General features: G+C 39.7%; 1 protein-coding gene across 4 annotated transcripts in view; it reads left to right on the top strand.

Moving 5' to 3' along the window:
• Nucleotides 1-17749, top strand: part of LOC309415189 (E3 ubiquitin-protein ligase NEDD4-like) — a gene marked incomplete at both ends in the record, with an annotated part of 211240 nt that extends 193491 nt beyond the window's left edge. For all 4 annotated transcript variants that reach the window (XM_082012636.1, XM_082012635.1, XM_082012634.1 and 1 more), the window contains 11 exons: nt 1014-1243; nt 2912-3033; nt 4098-4168; nt 6185-6280; nt 9998-10071; nt 12678-12738; nt 13142-13201; nt 13758-13865; nt 14701-14797; nt 15276-15348; nt 17647-17749. In XM_082012636.1, the coding sequence (XP_081868762.1) occupies nt 1014-1243; nt 2912-3033; nt 4098-4168; nt 6185-6280; nt 9998-10071; nt 12678-12738; nt 13142-13201; nt 13758-13865; nt 14701-14797; nt 15276-15348; nt 17647-17749 (1095 nt within the window). The remainder of the gene's footprint in view (nt 1-1013; nt 1244-2911; nt 3034-4097; nt 4169-6184; nt 6281-9997; nt 10072-12677; nt 12739-13141; nt 13202-13757; nt 13866-14700; nt 14798-15275; nt 15349-17646) is intronic.
• Nucleotides 17750-19199: the final 1450 nt, after the last annotated feature.

Raw genomic sequence — 19199 nt, 5'->3', positions numbered from 1 at the left:
CTTGAGGATTAATACTTCTCCTTCATCTTGAACAGTGGACTTTGAAGGGCAGAGCTGGAGCAAGGTGGTAGAGCAGAGCCCACAGTTGTGCTGGATCTGGCACAAGCGTCTAGTGTTCTTGTTCTGTGAAAAAAAGTTTTTTCAGTAACATTTTTAATGTAAGAGAGCAGTCAGTATTAGCTTGCATGTGCTATTGACTCATAATTAACAGTAATCAGCCTTGGCAACAGCAGCTGTCATTTGAAGAGGGACTTGCCAATGTCTTTACCTGTTTATTGTTAGCTCTTTGAATTTTCACCTCGAGTTTGACCAGTGATTGCACACAATAAGTACTTCAGTTGTCAGGAGAAAGCAAACCTTCTGAAGCAGTTGTTTGAAGTCAGTTTTATCAGGAAAACTATATGTGGCTGTAATGGTCATGATTATCTGGTCATCCAGTCTTCTTTCTACAAATTCCTGACTCTGTTCTCTTCTGTCTCTTTTGAATTTAGCTCCCTAAATCATAATGGGTGTTAGCTCCCTCCTATTTAGACAGAACTTCTAAAACATTTTGACAGCCCAATCCTCTTTGATTTACACCTTTGCAATTCAGTTCTGTTTTGTGTATGGTACTGTAGGTGTTCTTGTTGTGAAACTCTTCTGGCCTTTACAGATATGTGAGTAAAGCAGTTGCATAAAGCTTATGCATTTGTTACCATTTTAAGCTAAAATGCCCTTAAAATAGAGCCTAGTAATAGCAATCATTTTCTTACCTTTTTGTTTGTTACTTTTCTTGCTGTTTTCATTGTTTTGTCAAATATCGTAGAAATCTCTGAACCACTATACTGGAGCTTACGTAGTTCACCATATGCTATCAACCTGCAGACTGAGAGAGCACTGGGAAAAAAAAAAATGAGGGGAACTTTATACATCAGATGTCTAACGTGTCACCTTGTTGTTACCACTGGTCGGTAATTTGCGTGAAGACTTATATATTGAGACTGACAAGTATAATATAATCTCCTTTCACACAGGCTGATATACCCAACAGATTTGAGATGAAGCTACACAGAAATAATATTTTTGAGGAGTCCTACAGAAGAATCATGTCTGTGAAGAGACCTGATGTACTAAAAGCCAGGCTCTGGATTGAATTTGAGTCAGAAAAAGGACTTGACTATGGAGGTGTGGCCAGAGAATGGTTTTTTCTCTTGTCCAAGGAGATGTTTAACCCTTATTATGGTCTCTTTGAATATTCAGCAACGTAAGTGTGCATGAAAATATTTCCATTCATAAGGCGTACGCGTTAGATTTTGCATAAGAGGCAAGGTTACGCTGGAATGCAGTTAGATCGTCCTTCCTGGTGCATCAGTGTGTACTCTTATCGGTCAAATCTCGCTTCTGTACTATCATTTCTTACTTGCTTTTCAGAGAACCTTTCAAATTTTCATTGAAATACCATAAAAATTTTCATTATTAAGACAATATTCAGTGTTGCCTTGCTTGCAGCAAAACTGCGATTTTTGAGGCTAGTAATAGTGAAAGGAGGGATGTCAGACAAGACTCTTTCTATGCCCTCCCATTACATTGTAAAACACCTGCCATCCAGAATTGTAGTGCTCCTTTATAAATAGCTCATAAAATAGCTTCTCGTTTACGTTTCAGTAGTTACACTTTTGTCCAATTTTAAAATCTTTGAGAAATCCATTAGTGTAAATGAGAGCGCAGATCTCTTGCTTAAGGTATGTTTGTTTTACTGTGCTGTATGCAATTCCACGTTGTGTGCTTAGCTTAGTGAGGATGGATTTCTTAATTGCAGCAGTAGATTGGATGTTTTTATGTCAGTATAAAGCTCACTCCTTTCTCTAATAAGTGTTGAATAGAGTGTAAAGTAGATGAACAGAGACTGCACGATGAGAGTTTTCTCACATTTGGGTCTCGGAAAAGGCACGTTCTGAGTGTCAGAGACAGTCCCTGCTGTTGGAGGGAAACAACAGTAGCACAGAATGCCTGTGTGTTGTTAATAGAGTTCGCTGGATAAACATTTGTTTTGAAATATTTCCACTTACAGGATGTAGGTCGCTGTGGATATTTTAAATATAATGTTATTATGTTTTAGGTTCAGAAATCTAACTAGTTATTTTAAGAAATAAGAAAAGAATCTACTTTAAAACCCCGTATCTTTCTTCACAGATTAAGAATATACTGCAAATTAAAACTACTGCTTTTACACTAATGTCTTATTGTGACACACACTCTCACATGGGTCTTAATGCTTCATTACCCAGTTAAAAGATCTGAGTCCTTTGACAGCTTTTTCCAGTATCCTGGGGGTTAAGCATATTTCAGGGATGTTCTCTAGTATGTGTGGTTTGAGATGCTAGTAAGAAAACGTTCTTTATCCTAAGAAGTTTGACCATGGGCCTATACTTAATTCCTCTTCAGTACCTTCAGATATTTCAAGAACTAAAAGCAACTACTGCAACAGAGAAACCTGAAATTCTAAGCCCTGAAATTTGGCTGAAAAGAGTGAATAATCAAGCCTGGCAGACGGGACAGTTTCACTGAAATTCTTATTCCCCTGAAGCTGATGGCAAAATTTTACTGTTTTCAGTGGTGCCAGGCTTTTATCCTTTGAAGAGGTTAGCACAGCCCTCTTGCACTTGCCACAGGTGGAGTGCTGTTACCCCATAAGCAGGAGTTTTATTTACCTTTGTCCAATAATCACTCTGCTCGTAGCAGGACAGTTTTGATTAGGTCAGCCTACCCACAGACTGTCAGGTGCTTCTGTTAAGGAGCACAGGGATAAATTACATGATTACAAAATTGAACAGGAAATGGCCCTAGGTTCAAATTATTTATTAACATATCTGAATATCTGGTTATTTAAAGACTTGGTTATTTAGATATCTTTTTTCTTTCCCCAAAAAAGGGACAACTATACACTTCAGATTAATCCTAATTCAGGTCTTTGTAACGAAGATCATCTATCGTATTTCACATTTATTGGTCGGGTTGCTGGTCTGGCAGTATATCATGGGAAGCTATTGGATGGTGAGTCATTACACTGTATGGCTATGCTAATGTTACTGGATTTTTATTAAATTAAATAAATCACTTCAATAATTCATATGCTTTAGAGTGTAGCATTTCAGGAGACAAAGTCTGAGAGAAAGTAGTGGAACTCGGAACTGTTGGAAATTGCAATCCTCCTGTGAATGGTGACTCAAAAATTATAGTGTCTTACTCAACAATACGTTTCATATAAAGTTCTGCCTTTTTTCTCCACCTGTGTTAAAACCACAGAATCAGCATTGCTAGGTAATCACTATCCCTAAGGGAAAATCACTAAATTTATATCAGCCATTTCCATGCAAACCTGCAGCCAGAGCAGTTGTGTGGGTGTCAGCTGCAGTATATTTTGATCTGCTAAATTATTGCTGGATGACTTAATAAGAAAATATTTTTTCTGCCAAATTTTGAAATCCCACAATAAGCAAGCAAGCAAACATTATAAACCGAGTATATTTTATTTAGCAATTGTGCAGCACACTAGAAGAGGAAGCTCACCGTCCTGTTTTTCTAGTGTCTCTTTTGAGAGAAGACTCCCCTTGAGCTCAGTTCCCCCTCTTCTCCGTGTCTCTACCATTAATGTTATGGTGTTTAATGGCGTATGGTATGCCACCCTTCGTCACTGTGAAGGTGGTGGCACTGGCACAGGTTGCCCGGAGAGGCTGTGGATGCCCCATCCCTGGCAGTGTTCAGGGCCAGGTTGGACGGGGCTCTGAGCAGCCTGGTCTAGTGGAACTTGTCCCTGCCCATGGTGGGGTGGGTCGAACTAGGTGATCTGTAAGGTCCCTTCCAACCCAAACCACTCTATGATTCTATGATAATGGCGTAATTCTTATAATTAAAAGGTTGGACTTTCTGTGCCTAAATAAAAAATGAGCCTTCTGTGTTAACTGGAGCAGTTGCTTGAGCACTGTTACTTTCAGGAGGTTTCTTTCTTGCTGGAAATATCACTAGGAAATACCATGGCATATTATCCTTGAGCAGTCGTATCTTATGTAAGGTGAAAATGCAGAACAGTGGAGATAACACTCTTCCCTCTCTTGTAGGCTTCTTCATCAGACCTTTTTACAAGATGATGCTGGGGAAACCAATAACTCTGAAAGACATGGAGTCAGTGGTAAGATAACATTTAAACCGTATGGCATTAGCAATTATGTGATTTTTTTCCTCTTGGGAAATTTATAAGAGCTAACAATTCCAGTAAACTGCAAGGTGGAAGACACAAGGTCACAGCTGCAACAACTTTAGAAAGAAATATGTATGTACTTTTATAACAAAGCAGTCTCCCTGGACAGCTGTTTCAGTACCAGCGCACTAACAGCGGTGAGAGGGACAAGGGAGAAGCGACATGGGTAGGGCAGTAAGACAGGCAACGCAAGATGTGTGATTATACTTTCAGATTTTCCACTGGGTCAGCTTTCTCCCTGTTACAAGGCGCACCGCCACCAGGCCCTACGGCTTCCGTGTCACACTGCAGAGCAGGAAGAGGGGGATACAAGGGCTTAGTTCTGACTCGGTGACATGGGAAGTTGCCCGCGGTGCTGGAAGGCGAAAGGGTTGCCAAATGATACACAGTTTTCTCCAAAATATACTTAATGAATGCAGCACGACTTACGCCCTTGCATCCATTTTGGATTTGTTCCCTGCACTTCCTTTACTTTCACACCTTCAACATTAATTTGCAATCAAGTACTTCTGTGTTTGTCACTCCCTGGGAGAAAAACGAATTGTTTTACAAGTTAGTAATCTCTAACTTTGTATTGTAAGACGAAGGACAACAGTAAATGGGATCCTGCCGATGCCCAATCTAGATGCGTAGCGTACCAGTATTGAAACACAGTACATTTCAGATATGTACAATGGCTAAATAGAAATGGTTTCCATTAAGTTAGCAGGATGATGCTTGTTTTTGTCTTTCTAACCTTTTGAGGTCTGTCCAGTTTTTTCACTGCCATGGACTTCGGAGCACCTTGGAGCTGTTTCCCCTTTCTAACATCTTACTCTGTTACCCATTATACAGTTTATCTGGGTAAGACTGCTCCGGACTGCCTCTGTGGCACAGGAGTTGGTTGTGAGCCTGGCCTCTCACATCCGGCACTTCCCTAAGACTGTCTTCAACAGCAAAGTCAGTTGACTTACAAGCCCAGCACAGAGGCAAAATTACAGGAGATGAGCTGGTTTGAGCTCTAGTACAAGCTTAAAACCAAGCTCATGAGATACCTAATCTAGAAGGACCTTAAAAGGAAGTTCAGGCTCTTGTATTCCTACAGGTAGTTGGGAGACCTTTTTCTCTTATTCTTAGCTCTGCAACAGCTGTCCTTGTTCTTGTCAAAAGTCTACTCGGTGTAAGAATAAAAGGCAGTTTAATATTTTGGTGGTTTAGAGTTTTACAGATTTTCAGTTACTGACATAAACACTGGTTCAACTGCTTAATCTCCCCCCCCAGCTCCCACTATGTCATAGTCACCAAATTTTGGCAGGTCATTCTTCTCTGGAAGCATACATGAGTAAATAATGGTTTAACTTTATTTTGAAATTAATTTTTTTGGCTCTCTTGCTTGGAAATATTTAATGATAGCTACACATACTTTTTTTTCCCCCCTTTTTTTCCTTGGGTCAGTCTTTAATTATGAACCCAATACATGATGAAGGTACAACCCTTCTAGGAAATTAGAGGGGTCCTTTTTTCAGCAAACTTCAAGGCTTTAATAGTAACAATGCAATCAGTTATTGTATAATATATTATTGATGTAATGAAGTGGTACATAAACTGTGTTGAAAAGAGTGGACAGTTTTATCAAGAAGACATTTTCTAACCAATTATTTCACAGTGCTATATGCATATTTAGCTAATAGATATGTAGAGTGACTTTATTGTGTTGTATAATAATGCAATTACAAGTCAATTGAGAAAAGTTACATGAATCTAAAAATGCAACATTTAAGAAAAATACATATGAATAAAGTAATCCATCTTACCCTGCCTTACAGTAGCTGTGCAAATAAATGAGTTCTCATCTTTCCAGTCCCTTTGGAGTTCTAGCTTTAGATGTTTTTATTTGTTTGATTTAAAGTTAAACTATATGTTTAATGTTCACATTTTCAAACTTTTTTTAATTATAATCCGCTGTAGGATAGCGAATACTACAACTCTTTGAAGTGGATCCTGGAAAATGACCCTACAGAGTTGGATCTCATGTTTTGCATAGATGAAGAAAACTTTGGACAGGTATGTAAAGATTATCCCAAAAGTCCTTATTTTCATCTTATTACTGGTTATTTGCAAAAAGTAATTAAGGACTGAGCAGTATCTCATGGTTGTGAACTTGATCAGGACTGTTGAATGTTAGTGATCAGTATAGGCAGACTATGAATATTAACCTCTCTCCTCCTGAACCGTCTAAGACTGGGGATGCCGAAGAAGGAAATTATGTTGTGTCAGTGAGCAATGTGACATCTTTGTGAAAAGCAGTACTTGAAGCTGGGTAAAATACTTGCAATGAGGAGTAATAAAGGTCTTACACAGTCCATCTTAGAAAATACTCTGGGGCTTTAGAGGTTAAAGATGTTCTCAAAGGACAAAGTAAGTAGTGGTAGAATTATAATCAGTGAAGAAGTGCTTTGTTTGTGGCATCTTCTATATAATGCAGGCAGATGATACAAGGAAAGGAAGTGCGCCTGTTTTAAAAAGGTTCACAATCTGTGGATAACTTTCTCCGTTACAAATGAAAAAATGTTTAACAATTGAGAAGGGAGTCGGTGGGAATGTAACTCATCAGCCACAGTTGTAACTCATTTTATCAGCAGAAGCTATAACAACAGTTTATGGTACAGTTTGTCTTGGATTTACAGTCGGTCTTTACAGAGAATCCTATTAAAACAAACTTCAGAGATCTGTATCAGCTTCCGGATGGAAATACGGTGCAGATAAAGGTCTTGTGCATAAGTATATGTGTTAAATTTAATTTGAGGACCTAAAGGCAAATAAACCATGAGTTTGTTTATATGAGCTTGGAACTTACCTGCCTACCATGATTGGGGTTTTTTTTTTATTTATTTACAAGCTACAGAGCTGAACCATTTTGTAATGCATGCACACATGTAGTGACTAAAACATACTGGTTTTGTACAGTATTGGGACTTAGTAATACCTACCTGTGTCTCTTAAATTAATTTGCTTGTAGGCTTTTATGACCTTTTTTAGGGTCTCCACTTTGTTTAATTCTTAGACCTAGATATCTTGGCTCCAAGTACCCCTAGTATTGTGGACCACAGTGCTTTTTTTAAAAGCTGACCTCAAAATTTCAAAACATATGCACACAGTGCACTGTCAAGAACCTTCTGATCCACCTCTCAGCGCTTATTACTTTTTTCCTGAAGCAACGTAAGGTTATCGGTTACGTGGAGAATTAGGGAGAATATTAAAGCCACAGGATGAAAAGTTTTTGTAATGCACTGGGTCGTTTGTTGGTAATAAGCATAAATGAACTTACTTGGAGATACTTTCTGCTCTTCTCCTAACTCTTTAGTACCTCAAATAGCTAATTCTGGCACTGCTAGCAAGATTGATTTTTGTTTAATTTACAGTACATGCATCTGATTCCAGAAGAAAATAATATTGTTTCCATTATAGTGCTGGTGAGATACAAAATTGGCATGACAAATTTTATCAAAGAAAAGCCTGAATAAGCTCAGTAATACAAGGACGGGATATGCTATAGTGAGGAGGAATTTACCTGGCCAGAGGTTGAAACCTCATATCAGTCCAAATGCATACAGGGTGCTTTCCAGCAGTTCAGAAGTTATGGCAGATACTGACTGTATTGGCTTTTTCTGCATGTACCTCTGGCCATTGCCAGCACTCTGGGGACTACTAGAAGTCGAGGGACCTGGACTCACCATTGGCACTTGTTTTGCCTCATCTGCTGCCCAACTACTGAAACTTTATAAAAGTGCCCTTGGGAACCTGAGTAGGAGACGATACTGCTTCCACAAGGACATTGTGTATGCAAGAGGGAGATGTTTGCATTGCTAGAAGCTTCTATATTTATTTATACTTCATTTATCACCAAAACCTTTTCTGGAGTTGGAGAAAAGCAAGAAACCTCTAATAAATCTTATCTTCTTATTACCCTTCCTTACTTAATAACCAAAAATATGGTTTCAGTAGTTCTCACGAGTCAGTAAGAAATACACAGTAGGTATTTTCAACGCGTAACGGATCGAGAGCTTGCTTCAGAAAGCAGAGAAGGGAGAGGTCTGTGGTTCTCCTCTGTTCTTAATGCTTCTGGAATACTATTTCTCATTTCTTAAAAACAGTCTTCTGGTGGGCAGGAAGAAACAAGCACCAAGAAGTCTTCTGTTTGTGCCAGACCTGTGTCTGGGGTCTTCGTAGCTTCATCCTGTTTAACTTTGACAGCGAACCTTTTCCTTGTTAGCTCTGGACTGTCTTCTCTGCTCTTTACAGAACAAATGAACTAGTCTTTCAGAGGTTTCAGTAGTTCTCACAAGTCAGTAAGAAATACACAGTAGGTATTTTTTTCTATTTTTTTTCTCTACAGTAATAGGTATATTTATTCAAATAGAGCTATTGTACTGTCTTTCTCCTTGTTGAAGTATTCAGTGTTAATCAAGTCCTGAAAAGAGCTTTCAGCCTCCTCCTTTCACAGCTCCATTTATAAGCTAATGAATTTACTGTCTTTCCGTTACGCAACCACAACATCTGATTTGATTATTAAAGATTAGTAACAGCTTTAAAAAAAGGCTTGGTTGAACGTGGCTGTTCAGTCACGTCTCGGTCGCTTCCACTGGGACCGTGCTTTTGAAGTGATGGGACAAGTTGACTGGAACAGAGCGACAACTTACAAGCAACAAAGTTCTTGACTTCACTTCTCTCCTACCCGAGCCCATACGCTTTGCAAGAAGCGAACCCAGTCTTGTGCCTATGCTGTATGTAAACACCCAGATCTGCAGTCAGAAAAACACTTCCTCATAGCTGCATCTCTGGAGCGTACGGTTTGGTAGCAACGTTGTTTACTTTTAGCTTTCATGGTACCTAGCCAGCATTAATTTTGTAAATTCCTACTACATAAAAGTGATAAATCACTTTCTTCAAAAAATAAATACATTATATATATACATTATATATGTGACATGTAAATATATTTTAAAAGACGTTTAGGAAAAATTTCTTTACTTTAGGAGAAATTTCTTTACGGAGAGAGTGGTCAGGCATTGGCACAGGCTGCCCAGGGAGGTGGTGGAGTCACCATCACTGGAGGTGTTCAAAAAATGTGTAGACATGGCACTTCGGGACATGGTTTAGTGGGCATGGTGGTGTTGGGTTGGTGGTTGGACTTGATGATCTTAAAGGTCTTTTCCAACCTTAATGATTCTGTGATTATTTGGACTTGTTCTAGTTTCTTGTGAACTGTAATGAATTTGGTTGTTTCAATCTTACGCTCCATGGTGACACCATCCTTAGCAAATTTGTGCTTAACCATTTCTGTAATCTGTTTTTCTACTTGACTTTTTTGGCCTTTTTATGAAACAGCTTCTCTGTGGATTTTGAGTAATCATTTTGTTTCAAGCATTTTTAAAAATTAGAAGGCATTTTTCTACCCATACTAAAATGGAATCTGTGTTTTCTTTACCCAACTGAACCTGCCGTTCAGGACTAGAAGTTTGCTTTGGAATGGTTTGCTCACTTGCTAATGAGTATGATCAAGAATTCAGTCTTTTAAGTGATCATATAATAATTTGTTCCTAATGATGCCATCGTTAAATGTGGAATGCTTTGATGTCTCCTTAGCTATTACAGCATAATAATTTTCTGATGCTACTTGTGAAATGCTGCTGAAGCCAAGTGAATTTTGTGAGAAATGTCTCCTGAAATAACGTCCTGTTGTGTTCTGTTTTGTTTTGTTTTTTTTCTTTTGAAATACAGACATATCAAGTCGACCTGAAGCCAAATGGGTCAGAAATCATGGTAACGAATGAAAACAAAAGGGAATACATCGAGTATGTATACGTTCATGGAATTTTTCCTGAGTGTAAGAAAGCACAGTTGTCGTAGAATTTACCCTACTGCAATTACCATAGTTTGGACCACAATAGATTGCCAGAGATCCTTTTAAAAGAAAATCTTACCATTAACATTATTTATACCCTTATCTTTAGAAAGTTTCATTTTCAGCCTTTACTGTTCTATGGATTACACTAATCAGGGGAGTCTGATTAGTAATATGACATAACAGGACACTGTTTTCGTGATGGGTAGGCATGAGGAACATTCAAGAAGGGATGGGATTGCTCTGAATGACAGAGATCCACACCTGCATTACTCTGTGAAAAGAAATGGCACCTCTTGGATGCAATACTTACCGAGTTAAAGTAGAGAGAGGAATTTTGCCGAGTTTTGTGCCTGCTCCTGTCTGTTGCCTACGTGCCTGGCGTAACCAGCTCTGTTTTGGAGATCTGCACAGGAGCATGGTCTTCCACCCTAGGGTTTAGAGGTTTTCCTGATAACTGCTAGGTCGCAGAATACAAGTCAAGAATGACTGCAGATCTGAGCGCTAAACTGGCGAGAAAAAAGGATGAGAATAGGATGTCTGTATCATTTATCGAGTCCGTATTTGCTTGCTGTTGTGGTCTTCATTCAGGGCAGAACCCAGGAACTCTGTAAACGTTTAAGCATTCCTCCGAGAGAAGAACTTTGTACTTGTTTGTTAATCTCATTTGCAATGCTGTGTTACAGTGATCCGGCTGTAATGGTGGAACAGTAAGAAATTTCTGCTTTTATGATTTTTTTTTTCATTACTTTGTGTGTAATCTACTTGCGCTACCAGCACTTAAATTTTTCAGGTATGTCTTTTTCAGATGCAAAATACTAGACGTCACAAACTTTTTTTTCTCTCCATCATCTTGATACAGTGTAGAAAAGCTCTTTGAAAATTCAGAACTGTTAGGTTTACATCTAGATAGTTCTTTCATGGCTACTCTCAGTATTTTTATAACTTTAGAGTCAATACTTGGGTGCTGTCATTTGTATGCTCTCATTTGGAAATGATTAATGCAACCCAAAATCTTTTATGTATTTTTCCCCAGAATTCCATTATGATTGAACTATTCCAGTTGTTATACTTTTAAAAAAAAAAAAACAACAAAAACCAACCAAGCACCAAACTGCAGGTGTTTAAAACTTTAATTTTATTTTTCCCTCTGTGTCTTAGAGTAACATCCAAATGATGCATTCTCATGCATAGGTAGTGCTTATGGGGTATCATGTAGATAACGACGAATTGTTGTCAAATAGAAAATCTGGTGCTTTGTTTGCATTATTTTATTATGTAATATTTATTGCAGAAATGAAGGAAAATAGTTAAACTGACTAAATAACAGTGATTTTTAATTAGCAGCTATTTCTTTAAACATTATGAGGAAATCGCACTAGGAATTTTCTAGTAACCATCAAATGAACCGTAGCCGTGCTGTAACGCCGCCTTTGAAAATTCAGTTCGCATAACAAAAACAGAACAAAGATTAACTGCAGCCCCCACGCGGGAGCCGTACGTCTCCAAAGTCGGGCCCCAGGCGCCCGGGCTACAGGCAGCCGGAAGGCGTGCCGCAGCGCGGCCGTCGGCCCGCTGCCCTTCTCCGCTAGTTGCGCAGACCCGCTCCGCAATTTCCGTGCCGGTGTTGCTATCAGAAATTGGCCAAATCTAAATCTAAACGTGCTGTTTAGATTTAATTTTAAGCTTCCTCGGTTTCTCTGCTTATCAGAATGTAAAATAATAAATTCAACTGTACTTGGTGGCATTTTTAATTAGCGCCTCTTCAAAGGGGAGGAAACATAATTGCTGTATTCATGCAAATTAGCATGCTGAAGCACGTTTTTAGCAGGAAAGCATTGGATTTCTGAAACATTCGACTAGAACCTGTGAGGCAGTTGTGCTACAAGCCTTTTCTTTGATATTGCAGGTTTTATTCACTTACTTATTTATTTATAGGCAGGCTGTTACATGTAAGTACATCTAGCCTCAAATTTTGTAGGCTTCGTTGGGAATTGTTAATTACTGAGAGCTCTGGAAGAGTAGAACGTCTGGGCACTTAGGTAGCCAACACTAACAGTAAATACACCCTCCGGAGTCTGGATTATAGCCTCATCCGGACGGAAATGAAGCATAGTAATGAACTTGTAGGCTGTTTCAATCCGCAGGCAAGCCTTTTTGCTATGTTCATCCTTGAGCTAATCTCCGTAGGAACAGAAAGGTTAATGTTGTGTCGTCTGACAGCGTTACCTTAAAAAATTCTTGGTGATGTAGAAAAGTCATGGCTGTGAAACATGGAAGTGTATGTGTAGAGTTTGTGTTGCATGCTAAAGTGAAAATATTCATACTGTAACTTGTTCACAGTCACGGATTTTTTTCAACAATTCAGTCAGTCACACAAGATAAATTGGAGCAATTAATAAAACCTTCTCAGTTTCCTGAACCAGCGGAGCGTGGTTGGGAGATGGCTGAAGTTGTAAATGAGAAACTGAAACTCTTAGGGTTGCTAAAAGCACTGATCACACAGTTCGCAGTCTCGTAACAAGTGTGCCTCTGTGGTTTTTGTGTCTGCTGCAGCCTGGTCATCCAGTGGAGGTTTGTAAACAGAGTTCAGAAACAAATGAATGCCTTTTTGGAGGTAAGGCTCTTTAGCTGCCTTTTCTTTTTTTGCATGCAGATTTCTTACCCACCAGTGTCTGTGTTGAGGGAGTGGGGAGCTTTGCATAACCGCATAAGTTTTGGAATGCTTATGTTTTATGCTTTGAGTTTTACCTTGTATATCAGGTATATAAAGAGTATATAATCTTTCCCTTGCAAGAAGAAGGAGGTAATTCTCTTTCAAGTTTAAATTATTTGAGCTTGAAATAATTTAGTGATTTTTTTATTAATAAATGAAATATACTGTTGATGAATATTTCATTTTCAAAACCCTTCTTCACCCTCTGCCATATACTTAAGTTCCCTGACGCCAAAGATCCCGTTAGATAAAAACTTGATTTTACGTGGTATGACAATTATAACTTTGCTTTGCTTTCTTTCAGGGATTCACAGAACTTCTTCCTATTGATCTGATAAAAATTTTTGATGAAAATGAACTAGAGGTGAGTTTGTTTAATTGAACTCCAGAGACAATGGATCAGTAATGCTCATCAGAAAATGATGCGTTGTGCTCTAGGCTCGTCAGTCCTCACTTACTTGTCCTAAGTGAATTTGCAGATAAAGATGCTTTGCTTACAGTGGAAAATGAGATTTTTCTCCTTAATTCATAAATCTATTGGTCACATAAATGCACAAAAAAGTTTAATTATTCAGTGAGGTGGTTGAGTTATTTGCATATATGAAGCATGCAAGTAGCTTACTGAATTAATGCCATTATGCTTATACCAGTCATATTTTAAGCAGAATACCATAAACGATGTTGTCACACGACACGTAAGTATTTCATAGTGTTTCTCCAGTAAAATGAAATACTCTTTGAGAATTCTCCTGAAGAGAAGCTCCACTTTCCGTTGGCATTTATATGTGCGCTGCTTAGCTGTTTAAAAGGGAGCACACAGACAACAGAGGGAAAGTATAACCTTGTTTTTCTGCTGAAGCGTACAGGATAACACAGTTCCATCTTCAGTTAACCCCAGAACTGTTTCCTTCCCCCTGCAGTTACTGATGTGTGGCCTTGGCGATGTTGATGTTAATGACTGGAGACAACATACAATCTACAAAAATGGGTATTGCCCCAATCATCCTGTTATCCAGTGGTTCTGGAAGGTAATACTGTTTGTTTTACCACGTTTATCTTCTCTGTTCCTAAAAGTGAAAGTTACAGTATTGTTTTGTGGAGTCTGTTATGAAATCTTTTTTCCTCTTGGAAACTGCTGAAGAATGCATCAGAAATGCTGGAAATGACAGGGGCGGTGCTCGTTAGAGCCTGTGTTAGACCCCAAGAAGTGAAGTTGGATCTTTGGTTTTATCTGAAGTGTCTTGAAGTAGAATACTTTTTCCCATAATAGCGATAGATTTTTCAAAGGAGTGTCTTTTTTCTTAAAAATACCAGAATCTTACAGCTTTGTGTACGCACCTCGAACTTTGTTTCTGGGTTTCTTAAATAGTTTTCATGACTGCGGTGGGGATACATGATGGCTATGCACTTGTGTCAATCCAGAAGCTTGACTCTGAGCTCCAGCTGTAGCACGACCCTGAGCTGATTTTCCATGAAGCTTTGCAGTCCCTCTGCCTGGCTGCAAGGCTTTTCTGTCATCTCCGTGTCTCCACGCCCCAGCTCAGGCAGTTACGGGTTGCAGTGCCCCTGTTGCGCCCCACGCCTCCAGGCAGGTACCGGTCCCTGATGCGACAAAAGGCAAGGCAGTTCACACGGGAGTACCAGCTGTAGCTCCCAGCTGCTGCCAGAGCACTGTCTGTTGTTGCTGTGGCCCAGTGACAGCAGGAAAATCCCAGAACACCTGGCATGTGACCTGCATCACATCTTTCAGAGCAGTATCTCTATGAGTCTAATACCGATCATTTACCCAGTTTTTGTTTTTTTAATGGCACCATCTACAGCTGTGAAAGTGAAAAGACAGTGACTGTGTCTGTTTGTCAACAGGCTGTTTTACTGATGGATGCTGAAAAGCGGATTCGGTTACTGCAGTTTGTTACTGGGACGTCACGCGTGCCTATGAATGGATTTGCTGAACTTTACGGTGAGCTCCCTTCCACCGGCCCCCAGACTGTGCTCAGCGCTAGAAGGGCTGTACAGACCACTTCTGAATGCCAACGAGAAAACCTGGGCCCGCCAGAAGCATAGTCATAGCCAACCCTCTGGCCCCCAAATAAGAATTCTCCCTCTGGATGCCAGGAGCACTGGAGAACTGGGGCGGCACGTGGAGGAGGAGTAAAGTTTTGTACACCATGGGTGTTACGTAGATGCTCCCCGAGCTCCCACAGGGAAAACTTCAGCTGTCGAGAGGAGTAATACTCGTGTCATGTCTGAGCTTACTTCTTCTGCAGTACACATACTCTATGCAAAGGTGGTTAGATAAACTTAACAAGCTAACCAGACTTGGAAACAAATAACCCCATTCCTCTTTGATCTAAGGTAGTTTTCATTAAGGGAGTTTTGTAGGCTAGATTTTTCAACTGGTGCAATTTATGTTTCATATGATTCTCATTTTCAACCAGGTTCAAATGGTCCTCAGCTGTTTACAATAGAGCAATGGGGAAGTCCTGATAAACTGCCCAGAGCTCACACATGGTAAGTCATAAAAGCATCAAATATACAGCTTTTCTGCCAGGAAAGGGGGAAGCTGATGACTGTGCCTCTCTGACATTTTAGCTCTGCATCATACTGCTCTTCATAAAATGGGATACTCTGAGACCTACCCCCTGGGTCTGGGTGTGTAGGTATGTAGTTAAAAGGCAAAGAACAGTGAGTGTTTACCAGCTGTAGAGCATAACATGCAAAATTCCAGGAGGCAGCAGGGCTCAACTTCAGCACTGTGCCATTGCTTCCGAGGGCTTCTAAATGATGCTTGTTTTGCTGTCTCGTGGGCACACAAAAGGCTGTGTTAATAAAGTAGGTGTTCTGCAGTAAATGCAGGTAAATGAACCCAAAATAGACTCCTTCTGTCATAGCCTTTCTGATAAAGACTTTTTAATGCTATTCCATTGTATTTCAAGCAACCCTTTCAGCTCAGGACTTCTCTTCTAGTAATTGCTTGCTTGTTAGAAGTGTTAGAGAAGAGCTAGTTTTTCCCCTGCTCTATTTTATACTAGATTCTAGGGACTTACTATCCCTGTATACCAAATCTTAACAATCATAGTTGAAGCTATGTAGTTACCTGCAAATTGCTTTACGCACTGGCCAGTTCAACCGACGCTCTGGCACAATGGAAGTAATTTGAATCGCTTCCTCTAGAAGACTTTTCCCCGTATCAAATACGGAAGAATCCACTCCTGCAGGGTACTTGCAGCACGGTCCCAGCCAGAGCACAGCATGAAAGCACGCTGCGCGCTTCACGATTTGGGAGTGGGGTCCTCAGTGCCTGCTAGCAGAGGCCCAGGATCTTACACGTGGTCCTCGGAGCCCGTTCGGGTTGCAGCCATTCCGGCACAAACACTCAGTAGTTTTCCAGTGCCTTAGGAAGACTTTATAATCCACCCCCCCAGTTTCCCCAGAAATGACAAGCAGACATTACAGGTAAGGATACAGAGTCACAGAAGTCCAGTGCCTCCTCGATGGTACTGCAGAGTAGTGGCAGGGGCACTTGTGTGGTTCCTGCCGAAACTGAGACAGGAAAAAAACAGCAAGAGGAATTACAGCTTCTGCTTCAGTTATTTTTCTATTAATGTTAAAACAGAGCCTCTGTTCTATCCGTCTGAAGGCTTTGAAAAATATAGGATGGTCAATAAACTGTCCAAGAGAAGACTGATAAAAGGAACTTCATGGCATATATACTAGAAGGAAAAATGGTGCCTCACCTTGTAAGGCTAATACTGTTCATTGCCTCCTTTTATGCATCTTTGAACTTTATTGCCTCTTCCTTCTGGAAAACTAAGAAACTGGAGGATACCCATGAGTCAGAAAAGCAAGACTAGCATTTGTACAACTCAGGGCTGATGCTTGCTGTCTTCTGGGTGCTGCGGTTCTACCTCAGCTATTGCTTCACCAACCTGGAGCACGCTGCAGGCCGCAGCTGCTCTCGCCACCATTCTCCCTTTCTCATTTTCCCCGATTTTATTTTTTCCTCACCCTTGTAAGTGAGTATAATGAACAACAGAAAGTCTGGCATAACAAACCATGTAGCACAGCTTTCTGTGGCTATAACAGCCATAAATTGTTGGACAATTAGCTAAAAATGTGAGGTCATAAACTGGCTGACTTTAATCCTAATTTATAGAATTTGCAAATGTTGAAAGCATTCAGTACAAATCTTTGTCTTTCTCTGTTGCATATCAAGAACACAGCTTTTTTTAAGGTAACTTAAATTGTGCTGTATAGGAAAACTAACTTTTAGAACATTAGTACAGAACGGTGATCCTTCCATAAAAATAATCATTCTAGGGAATAAAGTTTTATTTAAAAAAAAACCACAAGAAACAATTGTTCAGTTGTTTTCAATTATCTGTTAGGTGTTACAGCACCTTTTCAAGACCTTCTTTTGGGTGTTTATTCTTCTCTTTCTTTTCCCCCAGAGGGTGGCAAGTCTGTCCAATAAGTTCAGAACATCTTAGCTGAGTCGTAGGAGACCAGCCTTATGACAAAGAGGAAGTGGTTTCAGTCAACTAGATACGGAGGGGAGCATTCTGCTGGGTCCTTAACAAACTCCCACTTTCCGCTCTGAAAAGGAAGGAGGCACAGAGTTATTTCTGAGAACTCACTTTGGTACAGGCAGGGCAGGTCTCAGATGCTGCCTGCAGGGAACACGCACATGTGTTGAGTTCGCAAAGGACGCGGTGAAGATATAGGCCCCCAAATTGTGTAACCTTTTTTTCTTTAAAATTATGTGTATTTTCCAATGGGTTAAGTGATTCTTTTCCTTCTAAATTTCAGCTTTAATCGCCTAGACTTACCTCTTTATGAATCTTTTGAAGATTTGCGAGAGAAGCTCCTTATGGCAGTTGAGAACGCTCAAGGATTTGAAGGAGTGGATTAAAACGTCAGCTTTCCCCCCCACCTTCAAGCAAGCTCTGCTTGCGCTTTTGCATCGGCCTCACGGTCTTCTCCGAGTGAGTGTGGCAGGACAGTTGCACAGCGCTGGTTCTCGGAGCAAGCCCCTCGCCCGTGCCGCTGCCCGGATCCAGAAGTTGGAACTGCAACCTGTGGGTGGCTTTTCCGACACCTCCACAGCAGCCTGCCAACTGCTTAATGTGAACTCTGATCACATTTCAGCTGGACTTACTCTATTTATGTTGTGCCTCTGTAGGCAAAGCCCTTAATAAATATTTTACATAATTTCTAATGACAATGAATGGAATTAATCATTTTACAGGTATAGTATTACAACTCATGTTTACTTTTTAATTGATTTAGATATTTTCAGATTTTATTTCATTACAATTAAATATCATATACTTAGAAAAATGAGCATTTTTCTTAATTTCGTACCAGACTTGATGCCAGTGTCATTTTTCAAAGCACATTTTGAGCCTTGTTTTCCCAAACCATTAGGAAAGTAGGAGAAGGCAATGTTAGAAATTTTCTCTACATAGGCTGTATATTGAGAGCAACTCTTTTCCCTGAGCACATAAATATTTTTCTGTATCTAGAAGTATGGACTGGATGTTGCATTTTTGTATAAATATTAGAATAGTTACAAGTCAAGGGAGAATCATAACATAGCATGCCAGATCTCATGTTCAGCAAAGAAATTGCCTCATTATTGGTAATATTTACATGTACTATAGAGCATTTGGGGGTAGGGTTGGCATTAATCATTTTAGGAAAATATGCTTAACCCTGTCATTATCCTTGTATAGCAATTCTTTTATTAACCTTTCCTCTTTACTGTTTGCAATGGAGGCATCTTGAGTGAAACCTGGCACTGTGTGATTTGGCACTATGGAAAACAGGTCTGTTTTGTCTCCTGTTTGTATGCATTTGCTAATGATATCTAAATAACAATGTGGTTTTTTGTTTGTTTCTAACTGCACCAACTCTAAAGGCACTTTATGTAACACATGGAAGTCATATCTGTTTTTTATCATAAACATTAATGTGATTATATTCCTTCTCACTGCACATGTCTTTCTGGTGCAATATCTATCAAGTGTGAATTTGGCTGCTGCTGATGTATAAAAGAAAAAAACAAAAACAACCAACCAGATGTAGAGCTGAGCCTGCAGACATGTTCCTCGGCCACTGTTTTTGTGATTTATTTTTTACTTAATCACAAAGATTTATTTAATATACACTGCTATCTACTCAATTTTGTTACCTATGACATGTTGCATGCTTAAACTATAATGTCGGAGTTGCATCTCTTGTGACTGATTAGAAGTGAAAGATTTGTATTTGATCCACTGAGGTTCCATGGTTACAGTACCGCTAGGGTAGGTTTGAGGGTATGGCTTCAGCAGTTTAACCCTCCATTTTGTAAGCTGTGC

This window comes from Phaethon aethereus, assembly GCF_964289735.1.
Source record: "Phaethon aethereus genome assembly, chromosome: W".
In the NCBI taxonomy this organism is placed as follows: Eukaryota; Metazoa; Chordata; class Aves; order Phaethontiformes; family Phaethontidae; genus Phaethon; species Phaethon aethereus.
Note: the sequence above shows the minus strand (reverse complement) of the source record. Positions and strands in the feature narration are given on the sequence as shown.